This window comes from Catharus ustulatus, chromosome 12 (assembly GCF_009819885.2).
Source record: "Catharus ustulatus isolate bCatUst1 chromosome 12, bCatUst1.pri.v2, whole genome shotgun sequence".
In the NCBI taxonomy this organism is placed as follows: Eukaryota; Metazoa; Chordata; class Aves; order Passeriformes; family Turdidae; genus Catharus; species Catharus ustulatus.
The window spans coordinates 2,669,047-2,688,376 of NC_046232.1; the positions used below are offsets into that span (position 1 = coordinate 2,669,047).

At 47.9% G+C, this 19,330-nt stretch overlaps 1 protein-coding gene across 3 annotated transcripts in view; it reads right to left on the bottom strand.

The window, feature by feature from the left end:
- The window catches only part of TRIP4 (thyroid hormone receptor interactor 4), a 44,081-nt gene that overhangs the window by 23,412 nt on the left and 1,339 nt on the right, over positions 1 to 19,330 (bottom strand). For all 3 annotated transcript variants that reach the window (XR_004419220.2, XM_033070995.2, XM_033070994.2), the window contains exons 4-11: positions 17,451 to 17,678; positions 16,602 to 16,680; positions 14,516 to 14,645; positions 14,016 to 14,231; positions 13,588 to 13,714; positions 12,725 to 12,912; positions 11,620 to 11,744; positions 11,249 to 11,340 (exon numbers count right to left, since the gene is read on the bottom strand). Coding sequence is in view for 2 of the 3 variants with exons in the window: in XM_033070995.2 (XP_032926886.1) it covers positions 11,249 to 11,340; positions 11,620 to 11,744; positions 12,725 to 12,912; positions 13,588 to 13,714; positions 14,016 to 14,231; positions 14,516 to 14,645; positions 16,602 to 16,680; positions 17,451 to 17,678 (1,185 nt within the window). In the remaining variant the exon portion in view is untranslated. The remainder of the gene's footprint in view (positions 1 to 11,248; positions 11,341 to 11,619; positions 11,745 to 12,724; positions 12,913 to 13,587; positions 13,715 to 14,015; positions 14,232 to 14,515; positions 14,646 to 16,601; positions 16,681 to 17,450; positions 17,679 to 19,330) is intronic.

Genomic DNA, 19,330 nt, shown 5'->3' on the forward strand with positions numbered 1-19,330 from the left:
CTGGTGAACAAAAATCCAGAATATTCCTGAGGGCTGGAGCCGAGAAAGAGCCATAATCTTTCCTCTACCTAGAGTCAGGATGCTCCCAGGTGAGGAAGATGAGGCTGAGCCCAGCTCCCTTCTTCCCTCAGCCCCTTCCGTGAGTACATTCCATTCATTCATCCCACAAAAATTTAGGAAGCTTCATTCTCAGCAGAGACACTGCCACCAAGACATCAAACAGGTCTGTCTCCATTACATTGTCCAAAGCTGCCCAAATTTAAGTATCAAAACCTAATTTATCACTGTTTCTGCTGTGAAAGGGCAGTCAAATCACTGTACTGTCTGCAAAGCAGGAAGTTTAGGAGACAGAGAAAGAATTTATTCCCAACTAGTCCAGCCCACAGGCAACCCATCATCACTTCAGTAAACCTTAGCTTGGAATAAAAGCCCAAAACCAAGAGCTGGTGTGGCAGAGGGAGAGGACAGAACATATCCTGTCATACTGTTCAGGTTGGACAGGGCTTGGAGCAACCTGGTCTAGTGGAAGGCATGCTTCACCCCATGGCAGGGGATGAAATGAGACGAACTTTAAGGTCGCTCCCAACCCCAAGCAGTCTGGGATTCTGTAAAGACAAATCTCCAACAGCAGTTTTTCAGAGGGAAACCATCTTCCCTCTCTTCCAGAGACCAAGAATCAAACCCAACCAGGAGTCTGATGAGGGATGGCCCTTCTTAAATTAAACAGCATTCATCTTTCTCATATTGGGGGTGTTAAGACAGGTGCTGGTACTCCAGGCTTTACACTTCCTCTACCTGGAAGCAACTTGGCATTTAGAAGGTGGCTACAACAAACACAGTCCAGAGACAGATTATCCCTCAAGAAGGAGCAAACCTACCCTTCTCCAATCCTGCAGACAACATGGGAAGCTCAAAAGAGAGGGGTGATGCAATGCAATTAGTGTGAAAAAAAAGATTTAGCTTCCTTTCAGACCTTCTGCCACGTTGTAGTCAGCTGGCAACAAGGCAGGTGGGAGGGCAGTGCGCTCCGTGGGCTGCAAACAGCCGATGCAGCTCACCAAGAGCTGCTCCTCCCACTGCTCTGCACTAACACCCCACTCTACACACGGCCTCCACGCAACCACTGCCCCCACCATTCGTCCCACCTCTCCAGCCGGGCTTCAGTTTGCTGCTAACAGGTCTGGAAGATCCCAGCTGTGAGGAGATTAGGTGGGAGGGAAGAGAAAAGCAGATCTCAAGGCAGCTTAACGCCCGCAGGAAGAGCTCGAGGTTAAATTAAGCTGGAAAAGGGAGCTGAGCGGTGGGCTCTTCCAAAAACCGGTCACCAGACACCCCCACGCCAGAGCCAGCACTTTGAACATGTATTAAGTGGCTATCAGATATCCCCAACAGTCACCCAGCTCAAGCTGCAAGCAGGGATAATTGCTGATGAATGTTCCCTACACTTTGTTTTCACCATCCCTCGTCTCCCATCACCAGCTTGTCACCACCAGGAATAGCAGCAGGGCTGCCAGCCTCCTGCTCCACAGCCCACAGCAAAAGAGCAAAGGAGGGGACGAGCCAGCTCAGAGCCAGCAGACACGAACCCACCTTCTCTGACATCTGAGAAAAAACATTTCTGCTGTATTTTTCACCCCACACCAATCTGTTACATATTCCCCCCCCCCAATTTAAGTAAAGCCTGCAGTAAGATGCTGGGGCCATGCAGACTCACTCAGCATCACTGGTACCAACGCTGTATTTGGGATCCTTTGCTCATCCTGATTCCATCTCCACAGGAGAAAAAAAACATGGAGAAGGGACATCCCAAACCCCTCGACTGCTGCACCATCCCCCAATAACTGCACTGGCTTGAACCCAATTGCCATGACCTGAAGGCAGGGGAATGGAAAGAGCAGAAGGAAAACGTCCTGGGGGGAAGCCAAACCATCACTAACGAGATGAGCTCTGCTCCGGTGCATCCAAGGCAGGAACAAAGGCACCACGTGCACGGAGCAGCAGCTCTGCACAGCACAAAGCCCGAGCGCTCCCGGCAGCTTCTTTAGCGACCCTCCAGGAGGATTCTTACTCTCATTAAGGCCTCAGGACACAAAGGGGTGGGAATAGTCCCAGTTTCACACACACCAGCCTATGGAGCCCTGCAATGCAACCTGAGCTCTCCTCTGCTTTCCTTGCCATGGAGCACACATCCCAGTAGCCGGTTTGTGGCGAAGAATTGCACACTGGAACCTGTCGTCCTTCCCCTGGTCACTGCTGCTCTCTCCATCTTACAGCTGCCAGGGACACTAGCAGTGAGGAGGTGTCTGAGACACTCTGCAAGGTTCATGATGGAAAGGGGTGAATCATTTTCCTGGCGTGGCTCCTTAGCGAACAACAGGGAAAACACGGCTCGCTTTGCCAGGCAGTGCCGGGCCAGGACACCCGCTCCAGCCTTCATTTCCCTGCTGCTCTCCGAGAGCTTTGGAATAAAAGAGGCAGCACTGGAAAGCAACGCTGTCTGGAAAGAGTAAAAGCAAGCAGACCCCATGTGTTGGCAAGAGAGTTCACCATAAAATGCATTCAAAGGGGAAAAAATCATCCTGGTGAAGGCAGCATCTCCTCTGAAAGAGAGGGGCTGCTGGATCCAGCAGTGCAATAAATCATTTCCCCCCAGCAGGCAGAAACACACACTGGGCTCTTCCTGGGTGTTGGAGACACTCCTTGGCCCTGTGCAAAAAGAGGAGTGGGATGCAAGGGATTCCCTGGGAGCCCAACTTCCTTCACCCTGTTTTCTTGGTGATTTGTGGGACAAGCGGATTTGCTCTTCTTTCATGCCTCATAAGCTTCATCGCTGTCAGAGACGCGTAACAGGTAATTAACTACTAAACAGCCATTTTCCCCTCCTCTCCAGAGGGAAATTGCTCACTATCCAGCTAGAAAATGTTTCTTCAGTGGTTTGCAATAGAGAAAGAAAATGCAGGCAGCTTTTTGGGAGTGATGGGGGTGCTGTGGCCAAATAAGGGCACATGCAGCAATCCCTGCACCACAGACACATGGATCGAGGAGAAATTAAGCCATCAGATATGAGAGATAATGCTTAACTGGATGCGGGTGCCACTGTGCCCAAGCCACATTTAGCCTGTCACTTTTCCAAGAAGAGTGGTTTAGCAGCATCAGCTCCCTGTCTGTTCCAACAACAGTGGTCTCCATCATCTCTTTACAAGGACATTCCCTCTGGGGAATTATCCAGCCAATTTTCCCAACACAGCCATTACCCTGAGTGCTCCAGGTTACATTCACCCAAAGGTGACACCCAACTACAAACAGCAGATCCAGTTTTACCACCGCTGTTTTACCTCCTTATTCAGCCCTCCAAGTCCTGAAAAGCACCCAGAGTTTCACTGGGTTTTGAACGCTGTCATGACACAGTCTTGCATCACACTTCCATCTCTAAGCACGCTTTCAAGCACCATCTTTTAAGGTCACAGGCCAACCAGCATTTGGCCCATGAGAAATGTAACATTTTCCTAAACAGAAACCCCAAAGCAGATCCAAGCTTCTAGAAATGCCAAATTTTCTAGCTTGAGGCAGAAACATCCAGAACATGCACCCAACGAACACTACAAGCTGTCCTTGGCCATGGAAGAGCTCAGGGATGCAGCAGAGCTGCTCTACAGAGGCTGTGTTAGCAAAGGGATACGCATGGATGTTCAATTCAAATCAACAGAACACGAAAAGAAGGAAAAAAAAAGTAGGATCACAAAGAAATCCAAGCAAAAGCTGTCAGCCAAACTTTTGTTTGAAAGCCTGTCAGGTCTAGACTGCAATGTGTGAGGAAGGAACAGCTCGAAACCACAGCTGCTAATGGTTATGGATTTGGCAATCAAAATGTCTTTGTTAAAAAAAAAAAAAGAGAGAGAGAAAAAAAAGTTAACTGCCTGACTATTGAGGCTACAAACCGCAACCTTGATGCATTTTTGCAGTCAACATCCTCCCTGCTGTTCCTGAGCGCTTACAGCTGCTGCTGGCAGCTCGTGTGCTGGAACATGCTCCCTGCACCAGGATGCACAAGGAGTTTCGTGAGCCTGCCTTCCTTTCCCCTTCTTCCCACCACAATGCCTGGCAGCCCTTGGCATGCCTGGCTGGTCTGCAACCAGATCCAGGCACAGCAGGCTGGGATCATTGCAGGATCCTTCCCTGGCCGGGCGGATCCATCCGGTGGGTGTTCTCTGCCTCCAGCCCAGAGCCTGGCTCTCATCGAGGTGTTTCTACACCACAGGCTGTACTTTGATTTGAAGGGCAGGGTAAGCAATTAAAACATAGTTAGTAATAATAGGACTTTGAAATGTAGATTTAAAATTCAAACTTGTGCTGGTGCACTCTGAGCAGTCTGCCAGGGCTCCAGTCTGTGGGAGACCCAGAGGACCCAGCAGTGCCAGCAATAGCCACAGCCCCAGCTCTGCCTGAACTGGCATTGCAGAACCTACAGCCACCAACATCCTCCTGCGGCTCACATCTCAGCCCAGGACAACACCGCCCATGGGAAACCCTGGAAAGGCTGGAGATGTTTATAGAGCACCCAATGATCAGTTCAGGAGAAACTGGGTGGACTTGGAATACTATCTGGGAAGGTGCTAGGCTGAAAGGGCTGTTTTCATCCTCCTGTGCCAAGGGACAGCAGGGGCAGGGCTAAGCTCAGCTCCAACATGGTCTCATCGCCCACACCATTGCACAGACCCAGCAAGGCAAAGAGAAAAGCAATGGGGAGGAGGAGATGAGGGAACCAGGGTACCTGGTTTGATACAGTCAAACCTGAAGCAGCTGCACAAAGTCCTTTCATAATCAGAGCTGGGAAGCACAGGGGTATGACACGCAACCAAGCCGGAAAACCCAAACATTGAGAACATAGCCCTGGTTCACTTGGGCAGCTGCCTCTCCCCATGCTGACCCCTATTGCTGCTCCCCAAGGAGGTATGATGCCAGCACCTGTTCCCAGGATTGACTCAATCCCTCAAACTGGATGGGATCTCTCACAGGACCAGGAAACTCGTTGGAGTGACCGGTCTGTTCAGAGTTAGGAAATCAGTGACACATCAACAAAAGCTTAAGCAAGCAGAGTCCTTGGGCACTCTACATGTGCTATAAGGGTTATGTGTAGCAGCTGACACATCATTTGGGGTCACCAAGGAAAGGGTGGTCGTGGCTGAACCTGGATGGGAAGGCAGAGGGGCACCTGACCTGGGGCTCCAGGTCAGTTTTATCTAACCCTCAGTTTCAGGATTAAATAAAATCCTAATACTGAGAAGGCAGCAAGTATCAGTGACCACATCTGAGAGCGCCAAAAGGCCCTGCCAGCTCATGAGTATTTTGCTGAAATGGTAGCAGAGGCAAAGTCCACAGTCATCATTAATTAAGTCATATGCTTCATTCTTGGCTTTGCTTTCTCCCTTGGGTCCAGGAAACCAGAGGAGAGGGCAAGCAGGCCTCTTATCATTCGATTTCTTTGGCATGTTAATGCATTCCTAAATTAATCATCATCAAGTGACAATCTCTCCTTCATCTTAACAGCCTGAGAAGTGGCCTGAGCAAACCTGCTGGCTTATGCAAGGCAGCTGGAGCCTCAGAAGAGCCTCTGATGAAAACCAAAGCACTTCCCATATGGAAAAACTCCCCCATCTCTTACTGTCTCTAATCCAAAACAGCTGCATTCCTGCTCTGCTCCCAGAACCACAAATCAGGGGATTTTGTGGGGTGAGAACCTGAATTAAAGAGATGCATCACCCTGTGAGCCAGCCTAATGCCTGACACCACTGGATCTGGCATCTGGCTACACAGAAAAGACAAATTCAGCTCAGGAGAATGCAGGGGCCTGTAAAGTTCCAAGGCCTTTAATGCCTTGCAATCATTAACAGCCACCTAGACTGAAGAACAGAAGGAAGAATATCTGACCCAGATAAAAGTCCTTCACTGGGAGAGGTGCCTCAGGAATGAGAAGGCAAATATCCCAGTGGTGAAGGCAAGGAAGATGCCAGGACAGCCACAGCACCACACAAACAGGCATTTGTCTCACTCGGAGCCTGCACTAGGAAACCTTTCCTCAGGGACCAGGCCCTCATAAAAAGTCTCTATGCATTTATACTGTTCTTAGAAGTACACATCAATGTCTATGTTTGTGTTTCTCCCTCCCATTAACTCCTTAGGAAAATATTCCCAGAGGACTATTGTTCCTTTATTTGGAGATAATCTGAAAAGGCATCTTCTGCAGTCTAAATGTAGAAAATCTCTACTCTTCTTCACTCCTATTTGAGAATTCAAACCAAGTTCTGCACACTGGGCACCTGAGTCTGTTATTTTTTTATTGCTGTTGTTGTTGTTGCTCTTTTCACCAGGGAGGGAAGAGGAGGCCAAGAGTTTAAACCCAAATTTCCTGAGTGGGAAAGCTGGAGCCTATTTAAATCACAGTTGCAATCTCGCGGAACAAAAATAGCTTCTACATGTTCCCCTGTGCAGATTTAGGACACTAAGTGATCACCTAGAAATGAAAAATAAACACTTAACTCCCATCAAACATAATTAGCAAATATTTCAGCCTGGTATAATAGCTCCATCCAGGTATCAGCATGTATCTGCACTCAAAATAAGCCAAACACACCTATCAACCACCAAAATAGCAGCAGGAAACACTCTTTTTCCAGTTAAATAGTCTCTCAGATCAAAGTCATTAGCAAAATGAACCTGGACTTCAGAACACATGGAAATGGCATCAGTGTAAACACTTCCCTGCTGGCTTTAGTCCTGTGCCCCATCCCACAGATCCCAAGTGGGCGCTGCTGAAGTCACTGATACCTCATGCAGGAAAACAAGGGCAGCTCCTTTCTCTGCTCAAGGTGTCAGTTACGTCAGCTCCGGAGCAAGGAAAAGCTGTAGTGAACGCTTGGAGCTCCAAGAGGGAAAAAAGTTTCCAGGTCACCTCTAGCTAAAAAGTGTAACAAAGGAATCATTCTGGCCTTGAGCAGGGATTTTTGGGTTGCTGCCAGGAAGAGAAGGAAATAAGCCCAGACTGTATTCTGAGGAGGGGCGAGATGTGCAAAGCTCTACTGGATATCCTGAGATTTCAGAGGGATCTCCAGGCAACCAGGGCCGAGTTCAGGAACCAGCTCCTGCTCTGAAAACAGAGCAAGTGACACTGACACCTGGGCTGGACCCTCCCACCTGAACACAACTTCTGCTGCCAGAGCAGCTCCAAGCCAAAGATCACAGCTTGAGCAGTAAGATGTGGTGTAAATAACCCCTGACTGGAATAATTACTTTATTTTCCACGTGGGAAAGAGATCCAGAGAAGCAGATTTAACTAGTCCATGCAATAGGCAGCATAACTAGGATTAGAGTACCTGACATACCACTGATCCTAGTCCCAAGGACATCTCTACTCTTCCCCTGCTCCCTGCCAGCTCCAGCACTCCAGATCCTGTTCCATCATCACTTCCCACACATCCTCAGGATCTGCAAACCATCTCAAAAATGTCAGTCGGGCCTCAAATGCTGCAGGTAGGGCAGAGGAAGGTAGGACCGCCCCCTCTCAGTGGTGATGAAAGGCCAGGCTTACATGTGCAGTAAAAATGTGGATAAATAACCCCTCCCTGTTCATAATGTAAGAGCTCTGGCAGGGAATGGGTCTGACTCTGCTGGGGCAGCGTTGCTTAATTTTGGCTTTTTGAGCACAAGTGTAAAAAAAAAAATTAAATGAGGGTAATGATAGAAAAATACCAGCAGGGTGCCACAACATCTTCATTAGTAACCCGAGAGAAGATGCAAACAGCAGGGAAATTAAATCTGCAGACAGTGCTAAACAGGGAGTGGGTGACAGCAGTGAAAGGTCTGAGAGGTAATGGGAGAGTCACAGTGGGGACAGGCCACAAAACCATGGAATCACAAACTGCATTAAGCTGGGAAGGATTCATCTCACAGGGAACAATTCCTTCCCAATATCCCATCTAACCCAGCCCTCCAGCAGTGAGAAGCCATTTCCCCATGTCCTGGAACTCCTTGTCCCCAGTCCCTCTCCAGCTCTCCTGGAGCCCCTTTAGGCACCGAAGGGGACTCTAAGGCCTCCTCAGAGCCTTCTCTTCTCCAGACTGAACACCCCCAGGTCAAAAATTAAAAAAAAAAAAACACAGACCTAAGACCAGGAAGATCTTGCTTGCCTACGGGAACAAATAGTCACAAGAGTCAAACCAAGCTTCTGTGGCTGCCAAAAAATACTGGATCACCATCAAAATACCATGAGCAAGCCAGGAACTATTTCATTCTCACAAGGTTGGTATAACCTGCAAGCAAGGCCTGCCCTGCACTTGTGAAATGATTTCTTCTGGAACATGCAGGAGCCTCAAACGGGAGGTGGTGAGGAGGAGAGGTGTGAGTCAAAGCACAGCGCCTGGAAAAGCTCCATGAGAGCTCAATTCCCAAGAGGTCTCTGCTCTGCATCACTGCTCCTTGCCTGCTCACACACTCCTTGAAAATACCCTGTATTTCTGCATGCCCTAAAAGTGGTGAAAAAGCATAATATTGCTTGCCTTTCTCCCTGAGCTACAAGGAATCTTTGCACACTGGGAAATGGCTGGATCACAGTGCTGACACTTTGGATGAACCTGGGCTGAAACACCCACATGAGCAACAGGAATTTCTTACTCCTGGAGAGACCCAAGTCAGATTTCTGAGCTGGTGCTGTACACTTTGTCATCTTGCTGACATTTGCAATTAAATTCAGCTCAGCTTCCTTCAGATGCACTTGCAGTTCCTGAGAGCCCAAATAAACCAAACATTTCCTCAGAAAGCAACTGCAGAAAGGCTCACATCTCTGTATTTTAGCTCACAAGTGAGGGAAATTACCACTGCTTAAAGGAATCCTGGGGAAAACAGACAAAATCACCATAAAAAGGCAGGAAATTAAGAATTATAAGTCATTTGCAATATGGGAGCAGCAAAAAGCCAGAGAAATGCAACCCAGGAAATGCCACAGCATTGAGGAGAAAGGGAAATCTGTCACTAACAGGTTGGATAATGGTGCTCCTGGAATACGCTGCTCTGCCTCCACACCTCTGCAGCCAAGCAGGGCCCACAAACTGAGAGGGCTTTCCAGAGAATGTGGCTAATTGTGAAGGTCCTCCATGGGAAGATTAAAGGTGGTTACAGCACAATTCCCAGATCAGAGATGCTGTCACAGCCATTCTACCAATGCCTGAAGAACACATCCACAAAGGATGAAGAGGGATTGTGACAAACAGAAAAAGTACTTGTAAGAGACCAAGATCTATTTTTCCACCACTATCACAGACAGCAGGAGATGGACAGGAATCTCCACTGAAGCCCAAACTGCAAATTAGTGGCTGCTACAAAAGAAAATCCCTACACTGGCCTCGGTGCCCCTTCCTCTCTCTCCCAAGGCTTGTTCCCATACAAAGCCAAATACTCCTGTAGGTTTCATGGTATTCCAGTCCCAAAGCTCCCTCTGCTGCTCATACTCTAACTTCTCTGCCTTCCACCTGTGATTAAGAGACAGAACCTCATGAGAAATATACTCCCTGTCTTTCCAGGCATCTCCCCCAAGCAAAAACCTCACAGGGTTTGGAAAAGCCTGAGGAGCACTTCCTGAAAAACAGCCCCAACTCCTGCTGCCTCTCCAGCTCTTCACAGCAAGATCATCCTGGTGGATTGCTTCCCAAGGAAACCATCTATTCTACCTCACAACATGGTTATGGTTCACTATCAAGCCCTACAAGGTTTGGTCCATGTAGGACCAAACCTAATGTGCACAAGGGGCAGTGGAGTGAACAGGGATGAAGTGGGATCAGGAACAGCCATGCTGTGCTTGGTGCTAAGTGCAGGTTTTTTAAGTCCATAAAATGCACCCCAAGGAAAGCTCCTGGTCCAGATTTTGCGCATGGAGTCAGTCACAGCATCAGACTCAGGACTCAGAAGTCCAACCTCCCAACCAAAGCAGGGCTAACACTGAATTCAGGTGAGGCTGCTCACGGCTTTGTCCTATTTGGTCTTGAAAATCCTCCCAGATGAAGACTCTTCAGCCCCTTGGGCAATGCCCACTGCTGGGCCATCCTTGTGGTAATTTATATGACCCTCCTGCTGTGTACATCAGCACAGAGCCCGACTCTGTCTCCCAATGATCTCCTTGCAGGAAGTGGAAGATCTGTCACCTGCCTCTCCTCACAGGGCTCCAGCCCCTAACCACCCTTGTGGTCTCTTGGGATTTGCTCCAGTTTATCAACAATTTTATGGTGACCCAAGTATTCCAGAGGTGGTTTAATCAATGCAAAGAGGAATAATACTTCTACTGGTTATGACTCCTCTGGGATTCGTGCCTAGTCCAGGACAGCAGGTTAACAGATACTCTCCACTCTATCTATTGGATCCAAGAAGGTTATCAGGTTAGTCCAGCATGAGTTTACTCTTAGGCAAATCCTAATGGCTATCCATGGCTATTCCTAATGTCCTCTTCCTCCATGTGCCCAAAAGTGGCTTCCAGGAGCAATCTCTCTAGAGGTCCCCAAAGACCATGGTGAAGCTGACTGGCTGAGGTACCCAGGTCATCCTTCCTTCCCTTTCTAACCACAGGTGCAACAGTTACAAAGAGTCCTCTCCTGCCTTCCATAACCATCCCAAGCTAAAAGGCCTCAAGAGGCCACCTGCCAATGCTCTCAGCAGATCTGGACACACGTCATCATCACCCACGGACTTTAATGGGTTGAGATTTCTCAAAAGATTCCTGATTCCAGCCTTGCTTCACTACAGGTAGCTCTGTGGCTCTCCTGTCCATCCTCCCTGGTGGGAAAGAGGTCACCTCCTTCCATGGCTCCATCTCCAGGTCACTCAACCCCAAACAAGGCTCGACACTCACCAGCTAGGCCAGTGTGACACCACCAGTGAGGCCACTGTGACCTCCAGCTGCTGTAAGAAGCACCAGGCAGATCCAGCAGCTATGGACCATGATCCCTCCACATAGGCCAAGCCACTCTCCTATACTGTGGCAGTCAGTGCTGCTGGCACCACAGGGACAAGGTCCCATGGCACAGCACATGGCACAGCACTGCTGGCACATTTCCATGCTGTGATGAGTGTCCTCTGCCACAGTAATAATTTGTGTCTTCTCAATACAATCTAAAATTTCCACTCAATGTCTTCTCCAGAGCAAGTTCCACCACTTTGAAAACCCGCTGGTTAATGCAAACATGGAAGGGTTCATTTCTGTACTCACCTGCTCCTGAAATTGCTCTTGTGATAAACAATCAATCACATCCACACAGCCCAGGAGGCATCCTGAGGGATAATCACTTGGAAATTCCACATCTGCAGCAAAAGAAACATCTCTTCAGGGAACCCATATGCCCACACACAGCAGGGGTCTTCCAATCCCCAAGTGCCCTTCCCTCTACTCCAAGCACCTCTACCTTTTGAGGGACCCTTTTTTGTGCCTTTTCCAGGTCAGGATCTTCCCCATTAAGGACTAGGGCTCGGGAATTTAATTTTATGTATAGCTTTTCCTGCTCAGCAGGAAGGATTTCTGACACTGCTCATTACGTGGCTCAATGTACCAAATCCCTCCAAGAACCAAGGAGAGGAGTTCACCTTTCTGGAGTAGCATTCTGTAGGTGGCCTCCAGTTCAGAGATTTCCTGAGGGGAAGGTCTTTTAGCAGTAGCTGCAATCCACAACCTCCCTCGATGAGACGTGTACCAGGATCTGCCCTCCACCCTAAAGAACAGAGGGAAATGTAGGACTAAAACTTCAGCAGAAATCACCCACATGGACAGATTTTTCATTTAAACATAGACAATTCCTGCTGCTAAGCTTTGCCCTGATTATCCCAACTAAAGCAATGTGTCAGGACCACAAAAAAGCTGAGATAGGCAAAAAATAATGTCACAAATAAAGTAGAGTGTGTCCTCAGGGTTTTAGAGGACATCAATCCTCAGCAGGGCCAGGAGAACACATATGTAGGACAATCTGCTCACAGAAGTCCCTTTACAAGCTTCCAAAGTCACACAGAATAATCAAGAGAACAGTAAGAGACTAGGTCTTTGCATGGAACAGTTGTCTCAAGATCCTGGAATTCTGCAGCTGTACCAAAGTGGCTGGAATCCCCAGAACACCTGGATGAAGAATCCAGGCACATTAGGATTTACAACATCTTTGGCTTGGGAAGTGAAAAAGCTTCAGTCTCCAAAATGAGAAATGTGGTGAAAGGAAAAAAAAGGCTAAAGAAGATTCTTTGTTCAGTATTAATAGTAGCAGCTTCTTCTTATAACGCAGTTCCCAGCCCAGTTGAGGAAGGTAGTGTCAAGTGCTGGGTTTCTTTTAAACAAAACCTGGTGCCACTGTTGCCTTCTTTATGCAGAACAAAAGCCCAGAAGAATGTATTTCAAGTGATTACCTTATTTGCTTTTAAAATTCCACACAGGAATGCCCCAACTATAGCAGTGAATTCTACGCCTCTCTCTACATTCACCCACTGTGAAGAAACTTGTCCCTTACAGGTTAGGTACTATCCCAAAGAAAAACATTCTCCAGCTCCTCAACCCATCAACCCACTGGAAGAGGAAGCACAGCTTCCAAACTTGGCGCTATCACAGGTATCAGTCATTGCACAGAGCCAGTGGGTCCACAGAGATCCTCTGAGAAACACAACTTCCCACCTCCCCTGTGGAGCAAGAGCTGCCCTGGGGTACCTTCACCTTTTGAATCCTCTCACGAGCAAGGAAGCCCAAGGCTGGTGCAGGCTGAGGCACCAACCATCGTCCGAGATCTCCTGCAGCTCTCGGTCCTGAATCCGCAGCCTGTTCCGCTCCAAGCCAGACTCACTTCCAGCCTCCACAGAACGAACAGTTTTTCTTTGTGGGACCAAACCAGTTTGGTCCACCCACTTGAGAGCGTTCAAAAAAAGAACAGGGAAAAGGTTAGTACCTCTCCAGGAGTAATGTGTACCAAGTGCAAATCCTATTTGAAATTTTCTTTCATTATCCTTATGCCCTTTGTAAAATGGGAATCTGGCAGAAAAGTCTTCATAAGATAGAGCTGAAAGGGTGACATGGCTGACTCTCAGAAACACCTCTGCATTCCTGAAAAGGATGCAGGACACTAAAATTACAGTAAACCAATCCACTGGGAGCAGGGCATTGTCAAACCTTCTCTATCCCAAACTGAGATGGTCAGTGAGGGGCACAGGGGAGTAAAGAGGGGGTGAGAAACAGGGGGAAACAGGGGGAATGGTTTCCCACTGGCAGAGGGAAAGGTTAGATAAGATATCAGGGAGAAATTCTTTACTGTGAGATGTCTTTTACTGTGAGATGCTGAAGTAGGTTATTTGGAGAAGTCACCCCATCTCTGACAGCATTCTTGGCCAGGGCAACCTGGTCTAGTGAAAGATGCCCCTGTCCATGGCAGGGGATGGAATGAGATGGTCTTTAAAGTCCCTTTCAACTCAAACCATCCCGTGATCTTTTGGGGTTCTACAGACATCCTGGAATTGACAATTTTCAAGCTCAACTCTCCCAAAATTAGTAACTACTCTGGAATAAACCACTGAAGCCCCACTGACCAAAGGAGCAGGCTGGAGGAGACGGGGATTCACCAAAACTCCAGAGTTTGGTGTCATCTCTGCCCCAGGGCTCTTGGCTGGCTTGCTCAGTGCACCACAGCTCATGGCCTCAATGGTCTCATCCAGTCTGCAAGCACAAACAAGAAGGATGAACATTCCCTGCTTCCCTGGGAACATCTCCCTTCTCTGCACAAACTCTGACTCAAAGCATTTTTTGCCCCATTCCCCTCATCAGATTTCCTTGCTCAATCTGATTTCCAATTTGAGCAGTCACTGCTCTCTAGTGCAGAAACTCAGTTGGGTGTGAATTTGAGCTGTATTGGTTCTGTTGAGACTTCTGCAACACCTCCTTCCCAGGCAGCTTTAACAAGCATGTCAGACCACTCTCCATAAGGATTTGCACGTCCTTGCTCTTGGCCCTCACTCACTTGCTGTGGTACTCAGCCATGTTGTTGTCTTCCTCCAAGATCTGCCTGCCAGCGAAGTCGATGGTGATTTTTTTGGCAAGCCGAGAGGCATGGCGCAGCTCCCGCAGCTCCTGCTCCCTCTTCTGGAGGGCTTCCCTTTCCTGCTTGGAGAGCCACTGGTTGGAGTCTGTGGCAAAGTAATCCGACTCATCATCAATGACTTGGGTCCGTCGCACGCTGGGAAAGCAACCCCCACAAGAGAAAATGAGCAGGGTGGGACCATGACAGAGCCTCAAACTCACCCTCCAACTTGCTCCTTTCCCATCTCTCACAGACAAAAAGCAAGGATACCCAAAGGGGATCCATTCCAGAGACTCACTAGTGTCCCACCAAATGCCATAGTTAAGGTGTCTGTGGCTGTAGTCTGGGTTTTAGGAGGAATTCCCAATGTTTCTGCTACAGGCACTTCACCTGCCAGGTCATTTATGCTATTCATGACAGCCTCCCACCTAGTATCTTACCTTGTCCTATCAAATTCCAACAGCTTATCTTTGTGCTTCACAGCCATCTCCAGGCCTGATTTGAGTCTCGCTTCCTGGTGAGGCAGCAAGCCTTTGCTTATGTCATCCAAATTCCCTGAACTTTCATAGCCTGAGACACAAAACAAACCACAGCTCAGCAGTCAGTGTGTTAAAGCCATTTGGGTGGGCCAGGCTGCAAAAATGCCCCCAAAACTAAATGCCATGCAAGGAACTAAAAGTACAGCCTTGCAACCAGATCAGCATCTTTCCGGGAAGGTTGAAGCCACAATTTTCACTCAAGCCCATTTCACAGACTCCTTCCTCCAAAGAGGAGGAATCACTTAAATATCACAGTGATAAAGCCTGGGTAGAGTTTAGGGAGAAGCTCTTGGTCTTTGGCTCTCCTTCACCCTTCCCTAACAATTCAGGCAATCAAAATTCCTCCCATCACCAACCATGGGCCTTGGGCCACAGAATCATGGAATGGTTTGGGTTGAAAAGGACCTTAATGCTCATCTTGTTCCACTCCTTGCCATGGTGGAACCAAGGACATCTTCCACTATCCCAGGGTGCTCCAAGCCCCATCCAACCTGGCCTGGAACACTTCCAGGGATACGACAACAACAGCTTCTTTGGGAAACCTGTGCCAGAGCCTCACCACCCTCACAGAGGAAGATTTCTTCCCAATATCCAATCGAAATTTTTCATCTTTTAGTTTAAAACCATTCCTTCTTGTCCTATCACTATCTGCCCATTTAAGTAGTCCCTCTGCCTCCTTTTCCTAAACCCCTCTAGGCACTGGGAGGGGCTCTAAGGTCTGGAGGTTTTTCTTCTTCAGCAACAACACCAGATTTTTTAGACATCCCCTCCTAAAAGCCAAACCCTTCCCACATGTCATTACCCCCACAAAGAACCTCTTGCCCAGGACAGGTTCCAGGAAGACTCAGAGCCTTCTGCTGCTGTTTGTGCCTCCCACAAACAACATCTTATTCTGACACACCACACCAGATTACCCAAACCAGCTGTTTCCAGGGACGGAGAAATCTATTCCCAGCAAATGCTCTTCCTTCTTACCCCTCCTGGCTCGGGGCCCAAACCCAACCAACCAACAGGGAACAACCAAAAAAAAATTAAAAACCACAAAAGGTTTGAACCCAAGACATGATGGAACAAACCAGTGTATTTCACCACACTGGGAAATGCCCTCATTGCAGGGAAACAATTTGCCTGTATTTCCCTTTGGTTGCTGATCCACAATTTTTACTCCCAAGACAAACAGCAAACCACATTCCAGGTTTTACCTACATGGATAACAAAACAAGAGCTGGCAGGGGCAGGAGAGAAAAGGGATAAAAGAGGTGAGAAAAGGAATCCTAAAGTACACCAGCACCTGAAGTACACCTGTACTGGAAGGATAGAACAGACTGGCTGGTGCTCTCAAGGATTTCCATCCTCCTGCCATCTCCACAGCTCTAAGGAGAAGCCCAGATCTGGAGGAAATATTTCCCCAGTTCTTCAGCAAAGTGTATTTTCCAGCCAAGAATACCACGACCTCAGCTGTAGTTCAGCTAAATTCAAACATCTCCACAATGCACAAGCCTTGCTGGGACACTGGGTAGTATTTCCTCTTGCTTTCCTTGGCTCTGTTCCTATTTTTAGCTCCCAAGATAAGAAGAGCCACTAGACAATATTAACCACCATCTCTCTAAGCCCAGCAAATCAGACAGCAGCACTTCATCTTCCACAGCATGCATTCCACAGGAGACTTATCCTAATTTTCAAGGACTGTTACAATGATCCAGTTCATGTGATTGATTCTGGAATGCAAATGAGCAGCCTTGGGGCCTCAGGGAAAGGACACCACACACTGCCATTTGACACTCGCCACAGTCACCTCTGCTGAAGCCTGGGAATGCTGCCTAGGGCTTGCAAGAGGATCCAAGGAACCAACTTCCAATCCATCCCTTTAATGCCCAACACAGACAAAGGGCAGCAATGAGAGCAGGTGGCTCAGTGAAGTCTAAAGGAAATAAAGCACATAAACCATTTAAATTCATTCTATTCCAGGTATGGAATAGCTACTGACCTGCCATGAGCTTCTTCAGCAGTTTATGGCTCTTGTTGGAGTCCCGCTGAAGAATGTCCTGCTCTTCTTTAGTGCACACCTGAGGAAAAGAAGGAAATGAAGCCTTGGGAAGGACATCACATGGGAAGAATGCCACAGCTTGACCAGTTTCAGAGTCCTGGACAACAGTTCAGGCTGTTTAAAGTGGCAGTAACAATCCACACCTCCTCCTTTTCCCCACTGACATGGGGAGAACCCTGGAAGCTTATTCTTTACTAAAAGAGAAATGTAGAGTTTGATCTCTCCCTGTTCTGTGGACATGCTGCTGATGAGCTCAAAGGACAAGACATGAGCTCAGAACCATCCCAGGCAGAACCACAATCCTTAACTCGGAGTTTCTCTCCTTGGACACTGGGAGTTAAACTGATCTTTCAAAACAGCAACCAATCTGCTTTAAAACATTTTGCTCTACCCAACTAATATTTTCCTCTCACATGAAGAAGAATTTCCTCTGATATCAGTAACTTATCCCATTTTTCGAAAAGGTGCCCTTTGAAATGAATCCGGGTGTTAACAGGTATCCCAAAGGATCCATATTGTGCAAGAGTTGAAGGAAAAGCAGGACACTCCTGACCAGGGATGTGCCTGGGATGGGGCTAAAGTCTTGCAGAGATTTTAGACACTGTTGCAACACATAGGAAACTGTCAGAAACCAGACAAGCTCCAAAGCCATGTAAATTATGGGAGAAACCTCCTAACAGGTTCTTTCCTTCCCTGCTTTAGAACTCTGCAAGAGGAACTTCTATCTAAAGGGCTAATTCAGCCAACTTCTCCAGGTCCAAACGGGGCAGTAACTCCCTGGGTACTCACCAGGGCCCCGCAGAACAAGCAAGGCCCCGAGCCCTCCTGCTCACAGACAATGCGCCCGCACTCCAGGCAGTTGTTGATGAGCTTGTGCTTCTGGCCTAGGCACTCGCAGGCATGGCGGCCCGGGATGAGCACGGCAAGCCTGTCCTGCCCCTCCCTTGTGTACAGGTTGACATACTTGGGCTTCTTCTTAGAGGAAATGCTGCTGCCTCCGCTGCTGCTCTCCTGGGCCTGGGAAGAAAAAATGAACAAACAAACTGTGCTCCCAGTGCAGCACTGGCAGCAGAGAGTGAGCACTGACCCATGGGCAGACCAGGAAGCGTTATTCTCCCTCACTGGAATGACACTTGGACCACACCCCAGACTGAGAGGAAAGACAAGCTCAGGCCTGCCAGAAAAGCTGCACGGAATCCAAACAACTCAAGTACACCAGGATGCACTCGAAGTTTGCCACCCATGCCAGCTGGAGCTGCTGGGGTTTGGGCAGTAAGAGCTGCTTTCTGTGATCTGCACAGCCTCACACCTGTGTAACAGCTACTCCCAAGTTCATTTCCAAGTATTATTTAGACTTTTTGTTTGTAACTGTGCACCCTGACTGTACCTGTACCCGGACACAGCTAGTGGTGGCAGCAAGACCGCTGCATTCACAGCCATGTCACCTCCCAGCAGCTTCCCCAAATCCCGCCTGGCACAGCCACCTCAGCAGGAGGGTTCAAGTACTGAGCTGTAAAATGAATTCTGCTCCTCCTGCTATGATCTGGTCTCAGTCATGTAATGATTCACCTCTGAGTTTCAATCTGGTTTACTGACAAGCAGATGCAGCATTCCCAGTTCCCTCAGTAAAGTCCAACTGGTTTTAGTGCCACTGCCAGATTCAAACACTGCCACCAAGATAAAGTGACTTTGGCAGATCTTTCTCACTTGTTTTTTTAAATTTTAATTAAGTTAGAAGGTAACCACATGGAAATAGAACATCACTGTCCACTTTCAACCCACCAGTTCAAAAACGCTGTGTTTTATCCTACAAATACTTTTGCAAACACTTTCAACCTTTGCAGCCTCCCTGCTCCAAAAAGTTCCATTCAAAAACATTAATTCAAGTCCCTTATGCAGGAAGAGTAGCATTTCTGGGGTTTTAGTGTTTCTATGCAATTATTCCACAGTTTCTTTCTGAAGTATTTCAGTTGCTAATTAAAGCTTTAATCAGTGTGACTGGGATAGTTTAAATACAGCAGGAAAGCATGTTCTAACCACTTGGTGGCTTAAATTCCCAACCCTCATATCTGATTTAAAGAAATCCCTTTTATTCCTAATTACAGCCTCAACTTCCTTCACCTGCTCTCTCCTCTCAGGATTTCTGGGGGAGAAAAATCCATCTGGTATATATGCTACCTGATGATTATTTTACTCCCAGTTATAGACACAAACGGACACAACCTTTCTCCCAAGCCTGGATATCATAGAAACATGGAAATGGTTAGGTAGGAAAAACCCTCCAAGATCACAGAGACCCATCATTAACTCTCCCTCCTTTCCTCTCTCTCCCCCTCCCGTCCTTTTTCCTCTCCCTCCTTCCCTTCTCTCCTTCCTCTCTTTCCCTCTTCCTCCCTCCCTATGTGCCACATCCACATGTTTTTTTAATTCCTCCAGGAAGATGACTCCACCACTGGCCTAGACAGTGCATTCCAGTATCTGACCATCATTTCCATGAAAAGTTTTTCCCTAATATCTAATCTAAACTTCCCTTGGCACAGCTTGATGCCATTTCCTCTCATCCTGTCTCTTTGTTTCCTTGGGAGCAGATTCCAATCCCCCACCCAGCTCAATTCTCCTGTCAAGCAGTTGTGGAGAGCCAGAATGTCCTCTCTGAGCCTCCTTTTCTC